At 41.1% G+C, this 15157-nt stretch overlaps 1 protein-coding gene across 6 annotated transcripts in view; it reads left to right on the forward strand.

Annotated features, from left to right (window-relative positions):
* Positions 1 to 15157, forward strand: part of ASAP1 (ArfGAP with SH3 domain, ankyrin repeat and PH domain 1) — a 147795-nt gene that overhangs the window by 27460 nt on the left and 105178 nt on the right. For all 6 annotated transcript variants that reach the window (XM_056854157.1, XM_056854156.1, XM_056854160.1 and 3 more), the window contains exon 2: positions 1022 to 1151. In XM_056854157.1, the coding sequence (XP_056710135.1) occupies positions 1026 to 1151 (126 nt within the window). In that variant the 5' untranslated portion in view covers positions 1022 to 1025. The remainder of the gene's footprint in view (positions 1 to 1021; positions 1152 to 15157) is intronic.

Genomic DNA, 15157 nt, shown 5'->3' on the forward strand with positions numbered 1-15157 from the left:
TTCTAGCTGTTTCTGGGGGGGGAGATTTCCTGTGGGGGGCTGTGAGGACACTCACCTCTTGCCCCCCACCCCCTTAGCCATGGGGAGGGGTCAGGAAAGTCCAGGTTGGGGGCACCTTTCTGTCCCCCCATCCAGGTGTGTGTGTTTGTTGTCAGCTTGTGTGGGATGGGGGTGAGAGTTGATGGAACCTCCCCCACCTGAGAAATTAATTTTTATTCTTCCCCCACACGCACGTTTTTCGGCCAAGGAGGCGCAAGAACTAATTAGAAATTTGCTTTGGAACGGGGGGAAACCCTGGGAGGGGGCTGGTGGTGGAAAAGCAAGGTATTCCGCAGTTCAGGAGCGGATGGGTTTAAGGTACTGGAGACACACCCTCTTATAAGGGGGTGTTTTTTGGGGGGGATCTGAAGATCGTCCTTAATCTGGTTTGGGGGAAAGAGTGATCTAGATACCCCCCCCCCCAAAAAAAAATTCCTTAACCGAGAAGGAACGTTATCACCCAAGATGATGTATGGCTGGACAATAAGAAGAAAATTATTATTTTCTTGGGGGTGGGGCACCTGGGATGAAGTCTCGGATGGGCAGTGGCGGACCAAGAGGATGTCCTCTTTTATTTAAGGAAGGGGTTCAGGGAGGGGCAAGGACAGAGCCCAGGAGAGACTTTCCTGTCCCCCCTTCAAGGAAAACCAACTCCAGCTCCTAGGCTTTGTGGTGGGGAGGGTCACGCACCCCACACAGCCTTCTGCACAAGGAAGAGCCGGGCAGCCTAGTGCTGGTGGGGGTTGAACCAGCCCAGCAAAGACATCCGCCTGCTCCCTTCCGCAGGAGCTGAAGGGCATCTCCGTTCTCCTTCCATTCCCAGCCAGGGTGCTGGTGCGGTTAGAAGACAAAACTGGGTGCAGAAAGAAGGATTATCTTCTCATGACACTCCTTCCCCTAAAGCGTCTGGGTGTCATGCCTCATATTTAATACTCCGTTTCTCCTCTTCTTTCTCCGCGAACATCTTACCTCCGCTGGGCAGGATCATGCCGGACCAGATCACTGTGTCGGAGTTTATTTCTGAGACCACAGAGGATTACAACTCTCCAACGACGTCCAGCTTTACTACCCGGCTGCAGAACTGCAGGAATACAGTCACGTTGCTAGAAGAGGTAAATAAACACTTATCACCTCTGTTGTTTGTGTGTTGGTGGGGACAATTGATGGAATGGCCCACCATTTTCAGATATGTAGTGTGCGTGCTCTTGGATAATTAGTGTATATAATTCTCACTCTTATGCCTCTGAACTCGTAAGGGGTTTGATTGTTAAGTGTGTGTTTGCCCTTTTACCCATGTTGTCTTTGTGGTGATAGCAGATGCGGTAGAGACACAAGTGTTTGGTGATGTATTTATATAAGGGAAATGGTTATACAGAGTAAACAGCTTGGCACGTTGGATATGATGACGCAATAGAGAATTAAACTGCAAAGCCTTGGAGATCGCTTTCAAATAGTATGCTGTGGTAAAGGAACGGAGCAGTGGCTGGAGGATGTTATTGAGTAAGTGAGGAAGGCGATTTCATGGTGATGCAGTGACACTGGCTATTTCTAGAGCTGATCAAGTTAGCCCAATTACTTTCTTCTTTCTGAATGTTAGCAGCTGTGTCCTTTTTAATCCGAATCAGGAACAAACATACAGTTTCTTAATTCTGTATGTATATGATGTGGAATGGACTGTGATCAAAGAAACTGGTGTGTTCAGCTTTGTATTTATTATGAACGCAAGGCTTGTATAAAGAAGTGATTACAGTGATACTAAAAGAAACTGAAGAATTATGTGTATTGTTACGCATACCATCTCTACATGGATCCTTATATGAAGCTGTATCTCTGGTGTTCATTTTGTAGTCTTTACTTGAAGTTCATAATACATTTGTGTCCTTTGCAGATTATACCAGAGAGGGTATTTTCTGAGAGTTTTTTTTTTATTTTCATGCACAATGAAATTTTAGATGGCCTCTTTTTATATAGGGGAAGCATAAAACGACATTCTAAAAGATTAGTTTAATTATCTTCCCATTAAAGGTTGTTCCTGTATATTGACAACTTTAGTACTTCTGAGTAATTAGATAATAGAATAGGAGGATTAGACCAGTTGTGTGTGGAAAATCTTGTTTGGTTTTGGAGTACCACTAATTCAGACTTTCAATTTGCCGCTCTCCTGAGGCGAAGAGTCTTTGTCCCTACACGAGTGCCCCTGATGTGCAAATGTCTCTGGCTGCACTTGCAGTCAACCCAGCACTGCTGCGAGTTGTCACCTGGCTCAAGAATACAGCCAAGCCCTGCATCCTGCTCTGACTTCCTTTTGCCTGAAGGGCGACTGGCGACTGGCTCTTTAACTCCAGGGCGCTCTTTAAAGAAGTCAGAAGGGCACGTGTGCAACCTGACAGGCCAGCGTCCAGTCTCAGCCATTCTTTCGTCTTTCAGACTTGGTTTTGCCTAAACATCTATTATCTCTTTAAAGAAGAAGGAAATCAGAGCCACCCTTGCAGCCTGATGTGGAAGCAGTTGCTGCTGCCACCACATTTTGATTTTCAGGTCAGGGAGGGAGGGAATCCTGTCCTGTGAAGCTGGAGGACGAGCACACGGAATGACCCGCCCTTGCCACTTCCCCATGGGCTCCAGCAGGCAGTTGGATTACTTAGCACATCAGGGGTCAGACATGTAATGGTGCTTTCATATAGCCCCACGCAGGCTGTCACTTTGTTGGCAATTATATTTTAAGCGTAGTTTTGATGTATTAGTACTGAAGATTCTGAATATAAAATATCTTGGTAAAACGTTTTCAGAAGGTGCTCTGTATTTTTAAAGGGTTTCTTGAATCAGCATTCTACTTTTCAGTAAGACTAAGAAAAAAATTAGAAAAATTTTCATATTTCTTTTTCATGCTCAAAAAAATTGGAGAAAAGTGAATTTCTTGTTTTTATGTCGTAACTAATGCAATGAATTCTTAGCGGGGAAAAGAGGCAATAAACTATAAGGTTTATTGATTATGGTTCCCTTCTCTCTTTTTTCCCCAAGAAGTATGCCAGATTGCCTGATTTCGTACTCAGACATCCTTGTGACTTTATATAATGTTAACTACTGCATCTTACTTTGCTGGAGGAAAGAGACTCCTTGGGATGGCTTTTTAGAGATTGTGTTTAGTGAAAAGGTTATAGTAAATATTTGTAATGAGTGGCTGAAGCAGATAAATTGTCCCCCTGTGGCAAGCTTTTAAAAGAGGTTCTAATAAAGAGTACCAGTATCTTCTTTAGAAAGGAAACATTAGAAACAAGTGAGAGCCTGAAGTGCTCTTAAATTGCAAACTGAAATTGTTCTTGAGAAAATTAAATGCAGTGTTAGTTCTTCTCTCTTTATATGTGATCAAGTAACACAGTCAGATCAGCAAAAGGTCACTTTTTTAATGAATTAAGAACATAAGAAAGGCCCTGCTGGATCAGACCAAGGCCCATCAACTCCAGCAGTCTGTTCACACAGTGGCCCAACCAGGTGCCTCTTAGATCCCCCCCCCCATGTTCCTCTTCCCACTCTATGGAGTACGTTAATTCAGGGCATGACAAATCCCAGGTGCCAGGTCACCGTGGCTCCTAGTATTTTCAGCAGTGATTTTATTATAGTGACTCTCAGCAGTTCTCAGTGGAAGTACAAATGGTTGGATCCAACCAGTTTCTCCCCTACTAAAAATAGGATGAAGGAGTCTGACTTGACAACCAAAACAGCTGTTTGGAATAATGGGATTTGCATGGACAAAAACTGTGTGGAATGGGGGTTGCAACTAGGACGAGCATTAGCCAAGACTCAGCGCAAAAGTTGGCTCAGTCCAACCGGAGGCTTGTTTATCATTTCATATCAGAATGTTTTGTTGTATGACATAAAAAATAAAGTTCTTGTCATTGCTTTTTTATGTGTTAGCTTATCTTCACACCATTCAGCAGTGCTGGATGGATTCATTACTTAACCAGTTTCTTTCTTTACTGGCTCCAATATGCTATTAAATTGAGTTTTTTAAAGCAATAACAGAATTATGAGAAATAGGAGAGAAGTTAGGCTAGAGTTAGAGGTTAGCCTTTTGTTGTGGTGATGGCAACCAGGGTTACCACTGCATTAATTATATGCTACCACGCTTTTGTTATAGTTTGAATAAAATCACAAGAACTATGACTAGGTGTTTTTTGTGGTAGCAATATTTAGAAAATTTGATTACTGACGCACAAAACTGAAGGCTGAACAATAAGATTGGCTTCTGAGTTTTTGCGTCAGCTTCTAAAACCAAAGAAAATGCATCAAGTCCTGTGATAGTTGGTAGGGAAAACTTATGGACATCGTTTAAAGTAAATATGAAAAAATTAAAAGCAGACTTAAACAAGTGCTTCACCAAGGTATCGGGTTTTGTTGGATACTAGATAACAGGGAAAATCCGACAAAACCTGCTTTTTTTTTCATATTTACTTTAAACTGACTATGTCCATAAGCTTTCCCTACCATCTAACACAGGACTTGATGAATGTTCCTTTGTGCATTGATTGTCAGCTGCCTTTTAGAGTTTGCTTTAATGAAGGTAGTAACTCTGAATGGCACAGGAAAATTGCTGAAGTTATGCATTATCCTGAAATAGTTACCATAATGTTTGAACATATAGCCAATCTACCTGTCCTAGGTGGAGGGGCTGTGGCTCAGTGGTAGAGCATCTGTTTGGCTTGCAGAAGGTTCAGTCCCCAGCATTCCAGCATCTCCAATTAAAAGGATCAGGTGATGTGAAAGACCTCTCTGCCTGAGACTCTGGAGAGCTGCTGAATGTTTATGTAGACATTACTGACCTTGATAGACAAATGGTTTAATTCAGTATATGGCAGGGGCCTGATATGAGTATCTGTAGTTCTCAACACATACATTTTTCAAAAGGGAGTTTATGATACCCCAAGTTATATCCTTAATCACATGGCATTATTTGCTATTCAAAAGATTTCTTTGCTTCTATGGATATGTAATGAATTGCCACTCATGATGTACTGAATTGTCTTGCCTAAAGACTGCCACTGATACAGGCTTTCCGAGGTGTTTCTGCTGCAACCTAATTTTTCCTCTTGATAATCAAGCCCAGTGACCTCTGCCCATTTGAATACTGGTGGCTACGTTGGAAGGTTCAGGGAGTACTAGAATATAGATAACAAGAAATCTCTGATGGGGTGTCTACTAAGTTTTGGAGCTTCTGGTGTTTTTGGGACAGAAGTCAGAATCATGTGGAATGAAATGTATGTGTATGTGAGAGAATGTGTGTGATTGTTTTAGAAGTAATAGAAGGAACTACTGTTCTAAAGTTTGATACTCAGAACAGAAACATATTTCATTAAATTGGCAGGAACACCAGTGAAATCTGGATTCTAAGCATTTGACTGAGTTTGTCATGGTAAGGATGGCTTCAAACTGATTTTATAGGGATGACAGTGGAGCATGGGGTCTAAAAGTCAGCCAGTGCAGTTGAGCCAAGATTGGAAAAATACACATCCTATCATTAAATCGAGTCAAGAGGTAAGCACCTATATTCTGCAGTTTCTGAACTGCCTTCGAGGGCTGCCACACAGAGAACTTATTAGAGAAATCTAGTTTGTAGGCTACTTGAGCATGGATAGAATCATAGAGTTGGAAGGGACCACCAGGGTCATCTAGTCCAACCCCCTGCACAATGCAGGAAATTAACAACTACCTCCCTCCCACATCCCCAGTGAACCCAACCCTCCCCCCGCCATGCAGGATCTCACAATCAAAGCACTCCCGACAGATGGCTATCCAGCCTCTGCTTAAAGACCTCCAAAGACGGGGACTCCACCACCCTCCGAGGCAGTGCATTCCACCATCGAACAGCCCTCACCGTCAGGAAGTTCTTCCTAATGTTTAGGTGGAATCACTTTTCTCTTAGAACAGAAACATATTTCATGGTGGCAGCTGTTACTTGAGCATGGATAGAATCATAGAGTTGGAAGGAACCACAAGGGTCATCTAGTCCAACCCCCTGCACAGTGCAGGAAATTAACAACTACCTCCCCCCACATCCCCAGTGACCCCAACCCTCCCCACACCATGCAGGATCCCACAATCAAAGCACTCTCGACAGATGGCCATCCAGACTCTGCTTAAAGACCTCCAAAGACAGGGACTCCACCACCCTCCGAGGCAGTGCATTCCACCATCGAACAGCCCTCACCGTCAGGAAGTTCTTCCTAATGTTTAGGTGGAATCGCTTTTCTCTTAGAACAGAAACATATTTCGTGGTGGCAGCTGTATTCTGGTCATTGAGAAGAGATCCCAAATAGCTTATTGGATGTGCATGGTTATTGTTATTATTTTTTAAAGGCTGTTGCTTTTGCAGCTTCATTTCCAGGGGCAGAAGTAGAATCAAGGAACTGCTCACCTGATCTATGAGGGAGAGTGTAATTCTGTCAGGTATAGATTATTTTGTTCCTCTATCCTTCCATCCCCAAATTGGCCCTTTTTCTTTCTTCCTTTTTGTTCCTGACTGCTGAATAAACCTTCCTTCAATTGATCTGCACCAATGACAACGAAGAGCATTTAAAAAATCCCAAAAACCTTGTATGGTATCCTCAAGAATCTAATGAGTCTTTGGGCTGTGAACACTGTTGAAGGGGAGATGCGTACCGTTTTCATGCAATATTTTCCCTGCTGTGTTCTTAAACTATTATTTTAAAGAAAACGTTGCACAATGATTCTTACAAACTGAAATAACTAGAATGTTTCTGTATTTTGTGCCCTTACTGGTACATTGTAAGATATCTGGCAGAAACTTTGTTGATCCTTTGATGTCCCAACTCATTCTTTTCAACTTAAAATTATTTTGGAACTTGATGTGGGCCTCACTGTTGTGGTGGTCGTATTGGACTGGCAAGTATGGGTGGCATTTCTGAAAGCTTAGAAAATTTTATTTTTAATTGAGTTCTAAATTGACCCTCATTTATTTATTTATTCGTTTTGGGGTATTATTGCACATTGGCTTGGAAACTGGTGGGAGAAGATACCACATTTCCCAGATCAGGGGCTCCCAATCTTTTTGAGCCTGCGGGCACATTTGGAATTTTGAGGGGATGGTGGGCACAACCCCAAAATGGCTTCCGCAGGAGGCAGAGTCGACCCTAAAATAGCTGCCACAGGAGGCGGAGCCGAATGGAATACCCCCTACTAGTGTGGTGTAGTGGTTAAGAGTGGTAGTTTGGAGCAGTGGACTCTAATCTGGAGAACCGGGATTGATTCCCCACTCCTCTACATGAGCGGTGGATGCTAATCTACCTACCTCACAGGTTGTCTGTTGTGGGGAGGGGAAGAGAAGGTGATTCTAAGCCAGTTTGATTCTTCCTTAAGTGGTAGAGAAAGTTGGCATATAAAATCCAACTCATCTTCTTCTTCTTACACCTCCTGGGAAGAAGGAAAACTTGAAGGAGGAATGGAACTATACACTGAGGAAGGATAGCCCAAGTGCTTCCCAGACTCCAGTCCTCCTGATCCTCTGGTGGAAAATGCTTTCATTTGAGCAGGCCCTGCCTAACAATGGCCCCACCCACTTTCTATCTGAACGGGCATGAATTTCTGGCAATGGCGGCAGGGTCCGAGTCCGACGTTATGCAACTCACCCAGGCAGATGAAGCAAAGGGTGTGCTAGTCCATTTGAGGTGTCTTGGTACCACATTGGAGACATTTTGTGAACAAAACCTTTTGACCTCTGTCTAAGGCGGAAAAAAACTCTCAGGAGAAAGAAACAAAGGATCAATAAAATGAGGAGCGAGGCTAGATTGAACTCCTCAGCTCAGCAGCAAGAGAAGAAGTGAGGTGAAAGGGGGCGCCTTCCCTGTAGGCGCACTCCGATTTGACGCTGGGGTGAGGCGCCCCCTCCTATTCCTAGAGGCTAGAAAATTCCATCAGCAGGCCTGTGCATGTGCAGTCCCAATGTGTGCCTGCACAGAAGACAACTTGACAAACAGCAGTGACAGATTAAGTGCAACACTGACATATGTTGCAATCCCAGGCAAAGTTGACTTGGGTGTAGCTTTGCTCAGGTTTGCATTTAGTGAACTTCTGAGTATGTATCAGTACTCGTTGATGGCCTTGGCTACCTGGTCTGATGAATGACAATTGTGCGGACTCTAAAGAGCCACATACATTTGAAATGCATCAATTTTTAAATTTCATATATGGCATTAAGTTGAAGACAAGGGGATCAACTCATAATTTTAAAAAGTATTGCAAGCAGAGAAAATAGAAATTATGGGTCCATTGTTTTCAAGCTTCATGACCTTACTAGATTATATTTACAGTTATTTTAGTTTTGTTAACTTGTTAGTTCCAATGTTTTGCAAGAGAGATGTATACCTGATCTAAAATATAATGGAGAGAGGTTCTCTTGCAAGTTAGTGTTCACTTGTCACTAAATATGCATAGGTACTACTCCCAGAGTTGAGTGAAAGACACCACTGAAATCTCGAAAGTAGACTAATTGAGTTCAAGTGCCTATTCAAGTGTATGATAATTCTTGATACATTTATTCAAACTGATTAGATTTGTGAATAGTTATTCACATAACTTTAAATATATAATGTGTATATGTCAAAGGTGTTATTACCTTTCACAGCTGCCTCAGGCAGATTCTATAGTGGTAGGGATAGAAATATTTAAAATCAATTACATATTAAAGAGAGAGTATTTTTAGTCCTTGGGAATTTACTGAACCAATATTAACACTGGAAATAAAGGGTTAAATATCCCCCCTGTATTGGAGAAAAGGCAGCTATCAACTCAAGAGAGCACAGTGCTGGAGGTCATGAGGCAGATGCTGAAATGAAATCCTAGTGCACCGTTTTCTTCAATACTACAGTTATGTTATTCATAATTACAGGTGAATTTATAAAATACTTTATATCCAAGTTCAAAATACATTTATAACAGTATTCAGCTGTATCAGTGGAGCTTCATATGGAAAAAAAATATATACTTGAGTGGTTTATTTTTCAAATTGCTTTAAAATTATGTTCCTATCAGTGTTACAATGGTAGGCACAATAAAGTTCTTCTGAGGCTGAAATAAATATTTAAAATTGTCACCATGCATTTGACATCACTTTCCAAATATGCTTCATGTTATTCTATTTCCAGTAAATTATTTTCTTTGTTGTTTTAGAGTTTCTCCCTTTGCTAAGTGATACACGCTTAAGGCAGAAAGTTAAACTGCATGTGAGGGGCTCAAATTTATAATGATTTAAAACACTGAATGCCTCATAGCAAAAGGTGCTGAAGGTAGTTTTAAAAATCAAACATGAAACAATAATGCAATACAGTATAGCTAAAACAGAAGACTGAAACAGTTCTATAAATCAGCCATGCATAAAGGGAAGGGGCTCCTTTTTGGCTGATCCCATCTCGGTGGAAGGAGTTTTTACACCTGGGCTCCTGCTGGCTGCCATTGCCACGTGGAGGGCTCCAGGCCTTAACAAAGACTCCAAGCTAATGGGAAGCTTTGAAAACACTGTAACTTCTAAGTTAAAGAGCCTGTCTTAGAATAAGGTCAGCTAGGGCATGTACAGAGTGAGACAAAGGGATTACGTATTTACACTTTTCTTTTGGATCCCTTGCTCAATCAGTGGACTTCTTTCTTTTTAATAGGAATTTTATAATGTTTAAAGCTGGTAGCTGTTTTCTGTACCACACAGATGTCCACTTATTGAAAACTGAACACCAGGCAGGACGGGGAGCAGTCAGTCCATTGGCAATGTGCTATTCCCCCAGTGGCGCGCAAGTGCAGTAAGCTGTCCCTGTGGTAACCAGATGCTGGGTAGAGGGAGGTGTCGGCATGAGGTGGGGCCTTAAAACAGTAACACAGAGGAGGGAGGCTGGGAACCTGGGTCCTCTTAGTGGGTAATTTCTACAAAGGCCAGGTGGTGGCAGTGGATGTACCGAAAGGAGAGGAAAAACCCTCTGAGGGTCAGGAAAGTCGGGAGGGTGGCACATTGCCAGGAAGAGACTTGGTGCTCAGATGCCTCGGAGGGCAAGATGCAGGGTCCGTGGGGCATTTCCGCCACACCATCTATAGGGGATAACTACATGTCTGTCATAAAGTGAGGACAACCCTTATGGAATGATGGTTTTAATGTTGGCTAGTGTGTTGAATGCTAGTCATCAGTGGGAAACAGCAAGGACTGTTGGTTAGTTTTCCAGGATATTGGGTTTTTGTCTTGTCCCTAACCTTACCTTCCTGTGTTTGAAGGTACAGCACAGGATTGTTTTCATCACTTAGATGTGCCTTTTAGTATTACTGAGTATTGACTGTAACTTGTTATATTAAGTTGATGGATTTTTCTGATTTTAACTTTACAAGTTCCTTTTTGGAAGGTCTGTCAGAGGTAAAAGGTTTTGTTTTTTCCCCAGTATGTTTCCTCATGTAAATTATATTTATAATCTCTCCCACACCCCATTTAAAATGCTGACATGCTGTGTCAGTCTGTGAAATGGAGGTTTTGTGTTTTTCTGCAAATTCAAAACAGGACAGGTCTTTTAAAAATATAGTTATCCATCCATAACAGCTTCTGTTTTCAAATGTTTATTCCTATTTTTTCCACTGGCAAACGCAAAGAGATATTTAAGTACCTCAGTGCACAGCAGCTGAAAGTTCTGTCTTTAACATGGTTATCTTTGTAATTACTGTTTTTATGAAACAAAGGCATTTGTACTTTGAAGAATTACATATATACCAAACAGTGTGTGTGGGGCGGGGGGAGGGTCCAACTGCAGCAGGAACAAGGAGTTTTGGATCATGACTTCTTTGGCTACTTTCCTTCTGCAGCAGCCCAGAATGGCCCCTGGAATTGGAGGGGGGGCATTTTGTGCTTTCGCGGAAGCAAAGAGCCAAAAACCTTGTGCTGTGTGGGCAGAGGTCCTTGTGCCCACTGAAATGTGGCCTTAGCATATGATCTTTTGCACGTGAGGGACTGGTGTGGGAAGAAGACAGTTAAACATTTAGTTAAACATTTTCGTTAATAAAAAGAAAAATTAAACCCTCTTTGTCAGCCAGTTCAACACGAGAAACTTAAAATGCTGGCTAATGAAGTTATCTCATAATCCCCTTCACTTTCATGTGTGTTCGTTCATACTCTGGTAAAGAAAAAACTAACTTTCCTGCTTTTTCATGTCCCAAACAATTTTTCAGTTTTTAAGAATGAAGCCCGGAAAAAAATATTCCTTATGCACCAGCAGAAGAATCTACTTCCGTTAAGTGAGATTATCACTTCAACAATCTTTGGACTTCCGGTGCTGACGCTGGGCTGAGTGCCACGTCCTCCCAGGGGCTCCTGGGGGGAATCCAAGTTTGCGTCTAATTTGGGGTGTTTACCGCACCCCAATCCAGCCCTTGCAAGTGGGCTGGGAAGCAGGAATTCCCTGCAGCCATATATGCGGTTTGATCTCCTGAATACTCCGAGGGAGCTTTATTAAGTCCCCCGGAGTTTCAGACGTTTGATCCCGTGGGCACGAAGGGATTGAAATCGCCAGCGCGCAACTTCGGCATTAGACTCTACCCTCCAGCACCTTATAAACACCATAAGGACTACATCAAGATTAAAACCTCACCTCCCAAGTGAGTAGATAAGAATCCTTCGCTTTTCACTGGCGTTATCGAATAACAGGGGGTTGAAGAAAACATTCCTGGTAACCGTTTTCCTCCCTTAATTGAACTGGATGATGTTGCTGCATGAGATCCATCAGACAAAGCAGCAGGAGCCTTATCAAACTGATCAACTTAAACTAAAACAACGAGCTTGAATGATTGACGTAAGATCTGCCAATCCGACGCGTTCTTAAAGGAAGGGGAGGGAGAAACCTTTGAGAATTTGCTCAGGAAAAAAAAGGTCCTCCAGCCACGTTTTACAACAAAGAGGATTTCTTGACCGGAAGACTCTGTGCTTCATTCAATATCCCTCTCTATTGTTCTACAAGCAAATCAACAGGAAGAAGGTCGTAGGACCGGAAATTCGTCTTACTCGTGTTACACCAAAACCATTCCTGAAGGTAACAACCATAGAGAAGAGACGATAGAAGGTCCGCGATGAGGCAACTCCTGGAATACTTCCTGGTTCTGCCGATCTAGAGCGTCTGGTAAAACTCGTTGGTATTTTCAACTTTAAAAAGTTATTTTAAGCCTAAATATTCATTTCTTCAACCCGAAAAAGATATTAAGCTGGTCAATGAAATATTCTCTGTCAACTACATGTAATGGACTCCTGCTAGATGACCATCAATTTCTTAACTAAGTTACATATGTAAATGTCTGGAACCTCTCCCTGATCTGGCTAAATTCATAGCCCTGCCTTTATGAAATTAAAGGAAACTTTACAGAATTTAACCATGGAAAAAAAAGTACAGGACATGCTTGCTAAACATTCTGAAGCGACAATTAAAACAGATATCAACACAGATGGCTCAACTGATTTCAATGATGATGACTCTTGACCAATCATCACAGGTATGTAATCAGAAGTTGGATCTGGTTACAGAAGACATAAAAGTCATGAAAATTCAAATGATGGCCACAAATACAGACATACAAGTAATGGATTCTTCTGTCCAAAAAGTCATGGAAGAATACAAGGATACAAAGAAGAAGACAGAAGTCCAAGAAGGTAACCAGCTGGTGACAAAGAGATCAGACATACAAGAAATTGACTTTTCATCTAAAAAAGTCATGGAAGGACGTGTGGATATAAGGAAGAAGAGAGCAGGTCAAGGAAAACAGATTGAAGCCATGATGGAGATGAAGCCCAGAAAGAATTATTTTTGGATACGCAGCCTGCCTGAGGAAATGAGAGAGAATGAAGAAATCCTGTTCCCATACCTGACTGACTTATTTCAGTTGCAGAAGGAAGTATTAGACCATGGTTAAAGGACTGATTTAAATATGATTGCTGGATTGGAAGGCTTTGACAGTGTGGATGGGTGGCATGGCTATTAACGATGTAGTAGAATTAAGATTTAGACATCATTTTGGGATTATGTAAACAAGTCCTCCTTATATAGACTATCAATGTGATATAAAGGTATACTGGAATTTTATAAGGGGTGGACTTGTGATATGGATTTGGGATATGATTTACAATGAAATAAGATCGATTAAACAGGAAATATCCCTAAAATATTGGAGAGGATGTTGTTTAGTATGATTAAATTTATGTTATAATGGCTGCAAGATTATTTTATGCAGCCAAATGGAAAGGGACAAAGGTTTCAGAATAAAGGGATTAAATCATTTAAATGTTAGAACTGGTGGAGTTGGAGAGATTAGGGAAAAGGGGAGAATTGAAGGAATTATTGTGATAATATATAAGATCTGGGAAAAATGGAAGGTCACTTTTTACTCTGATCCAGAATGTAAAATTTTATATAACATGAAACTTTAGAATGAGATTAATACTAGGATCAGAATATGTTAACGAAGGGTAATAACATTTCATTAAGAGGTAGATGGAGGTGATGGGGAAGTCGATTTATTTTTTTATGTTTAATGGTAATCAAGGCAACAATTAATGTAATTGTGATTTTGATATTATTTTTACATTGTTGTTAAAATTATGAAAAATTTATAGTTTTAAAAAACCAATAAAAATTTATAAAAAAACAAAACAGTCTTTGAAGCCAGTTTCTTAAGTGATGTCCACCAGTTCACTGGTGTGTTTCTTTAACATCACCACAAACATATAGTTCTTGAATGGGTCACCTTTAGTTCTGAAGTCTATTATAGTTGACATTATGGAGGGATGATTGATGAATGGCCATGTCGCAACCAATTCTTCCTCCTTCAGCAATTAAGGTTTGCTTCTGGTACCAAGCTTTGAGAATATTTGCAAGTAAATGAGCTGGAGAAAGTTTTTTGTGCCATTTATTTTTAAAATGCTTGTAATTTAACTCATTGAATATTTCTTTTTTAAAGATCTCTCTCAGTTCCTTCAAAATTTTAGTACCATCAGCAATAAAACAGCCATTACTCTGCATTTTGTTCAAGGCTACAGTAATAGGCTTCATGGATACTCAGCATGTGTCCAGCACTTCACTTAAAAGCAATGTTGACAACTTTCTATGAAGCGGTAACCATCTATTTTTTCTTCTTCTTCATGGTTTTGTTCACAGACAGTCATCAGATTAGGGCAGTTCTTGATACAGTTCTCAGAACATTCCAGTACTGGGCTCCATTGCATGTCTTGTGGGAGACTTGTCTTGATTCCTTGTCCTTTTTTTGCAGAAGCAGCAAAGTCAACAACATTAGTCTTTTATTTTTTGGAACACTGCAGTCTTTGACTAGGAAGCGCATCAAAAAATCAGTGCATCCATATGCTTTGCGCTCTTCTAAATTGCTTCTCATCTTGGATACATTTGCAATATTGTCTGTGACCCAGCTGTGTATTTGAATTTGTTTTCACTGTTGGTTATTGTTATGGATTTAATGCTAATTCTTGTAAGTATTCTGATGAGTGTGCATTTCCTGCTGTATCAATTGTTTCTTTAAGGAAAACATTGCTGCCTTCTGCCTGCCACGCAAGCACACACAAAAGCATCATTGTGGACTTTGCTGTACCCTGTGAGACCCGGGTTAACCATTTTACCATCTAGGCTGTTAGCATATTGCTCAGTTTCTTTTTTATACACTTTAGCCTGCAGTGGTTACAACAGTGTATCCAGCAGGAAGACAAGCAATCCTTTAAAGTATGAAATCGAGATGATAGTTCCAGAACAAACCAAATGTCTCTAACCAGCAGGCTATTGGCCAAGGCTGTAGAGTGTAGAAGCAAGTAGAGATGTTTGTTTTTAGTTCTTCTGCTAACTAAAATATTCTAAGTACTCTTGATTGATTTGTTGCTGAAAGGCATTTCCTTAACTATCTACTCCAAATGAGCCAGTTTGTAGAGGCAAGACTTGGGAGTCTATCCTGTTATTGTAATCCAGATTCCCCACCTTCTCCTTGTACCTTGTGTAGGTCAATCTGGGCTTTTACATACATGCAGAATTTAGTGTAGTGGTTAAAGTGTTGGACTAGGATCTGGGAAACCCAGGTTCAAATCCCCACTTTTTCATGG

Source organism: Euleptes europaea, chromosome 8, assembly GCF_029931775.1.
Source record: "Euleptes europaea isolate rEulEur1 chromosome 8, rEulEur1.hap1, whole genome shotgun sequence".
NCBI classification, from domain to species: Eukaryota; Metazoa; Chordata; class Lepidosauria; order Squamata; family Sphaerodactylidae; genus Euleptes; species Euleptes europaea.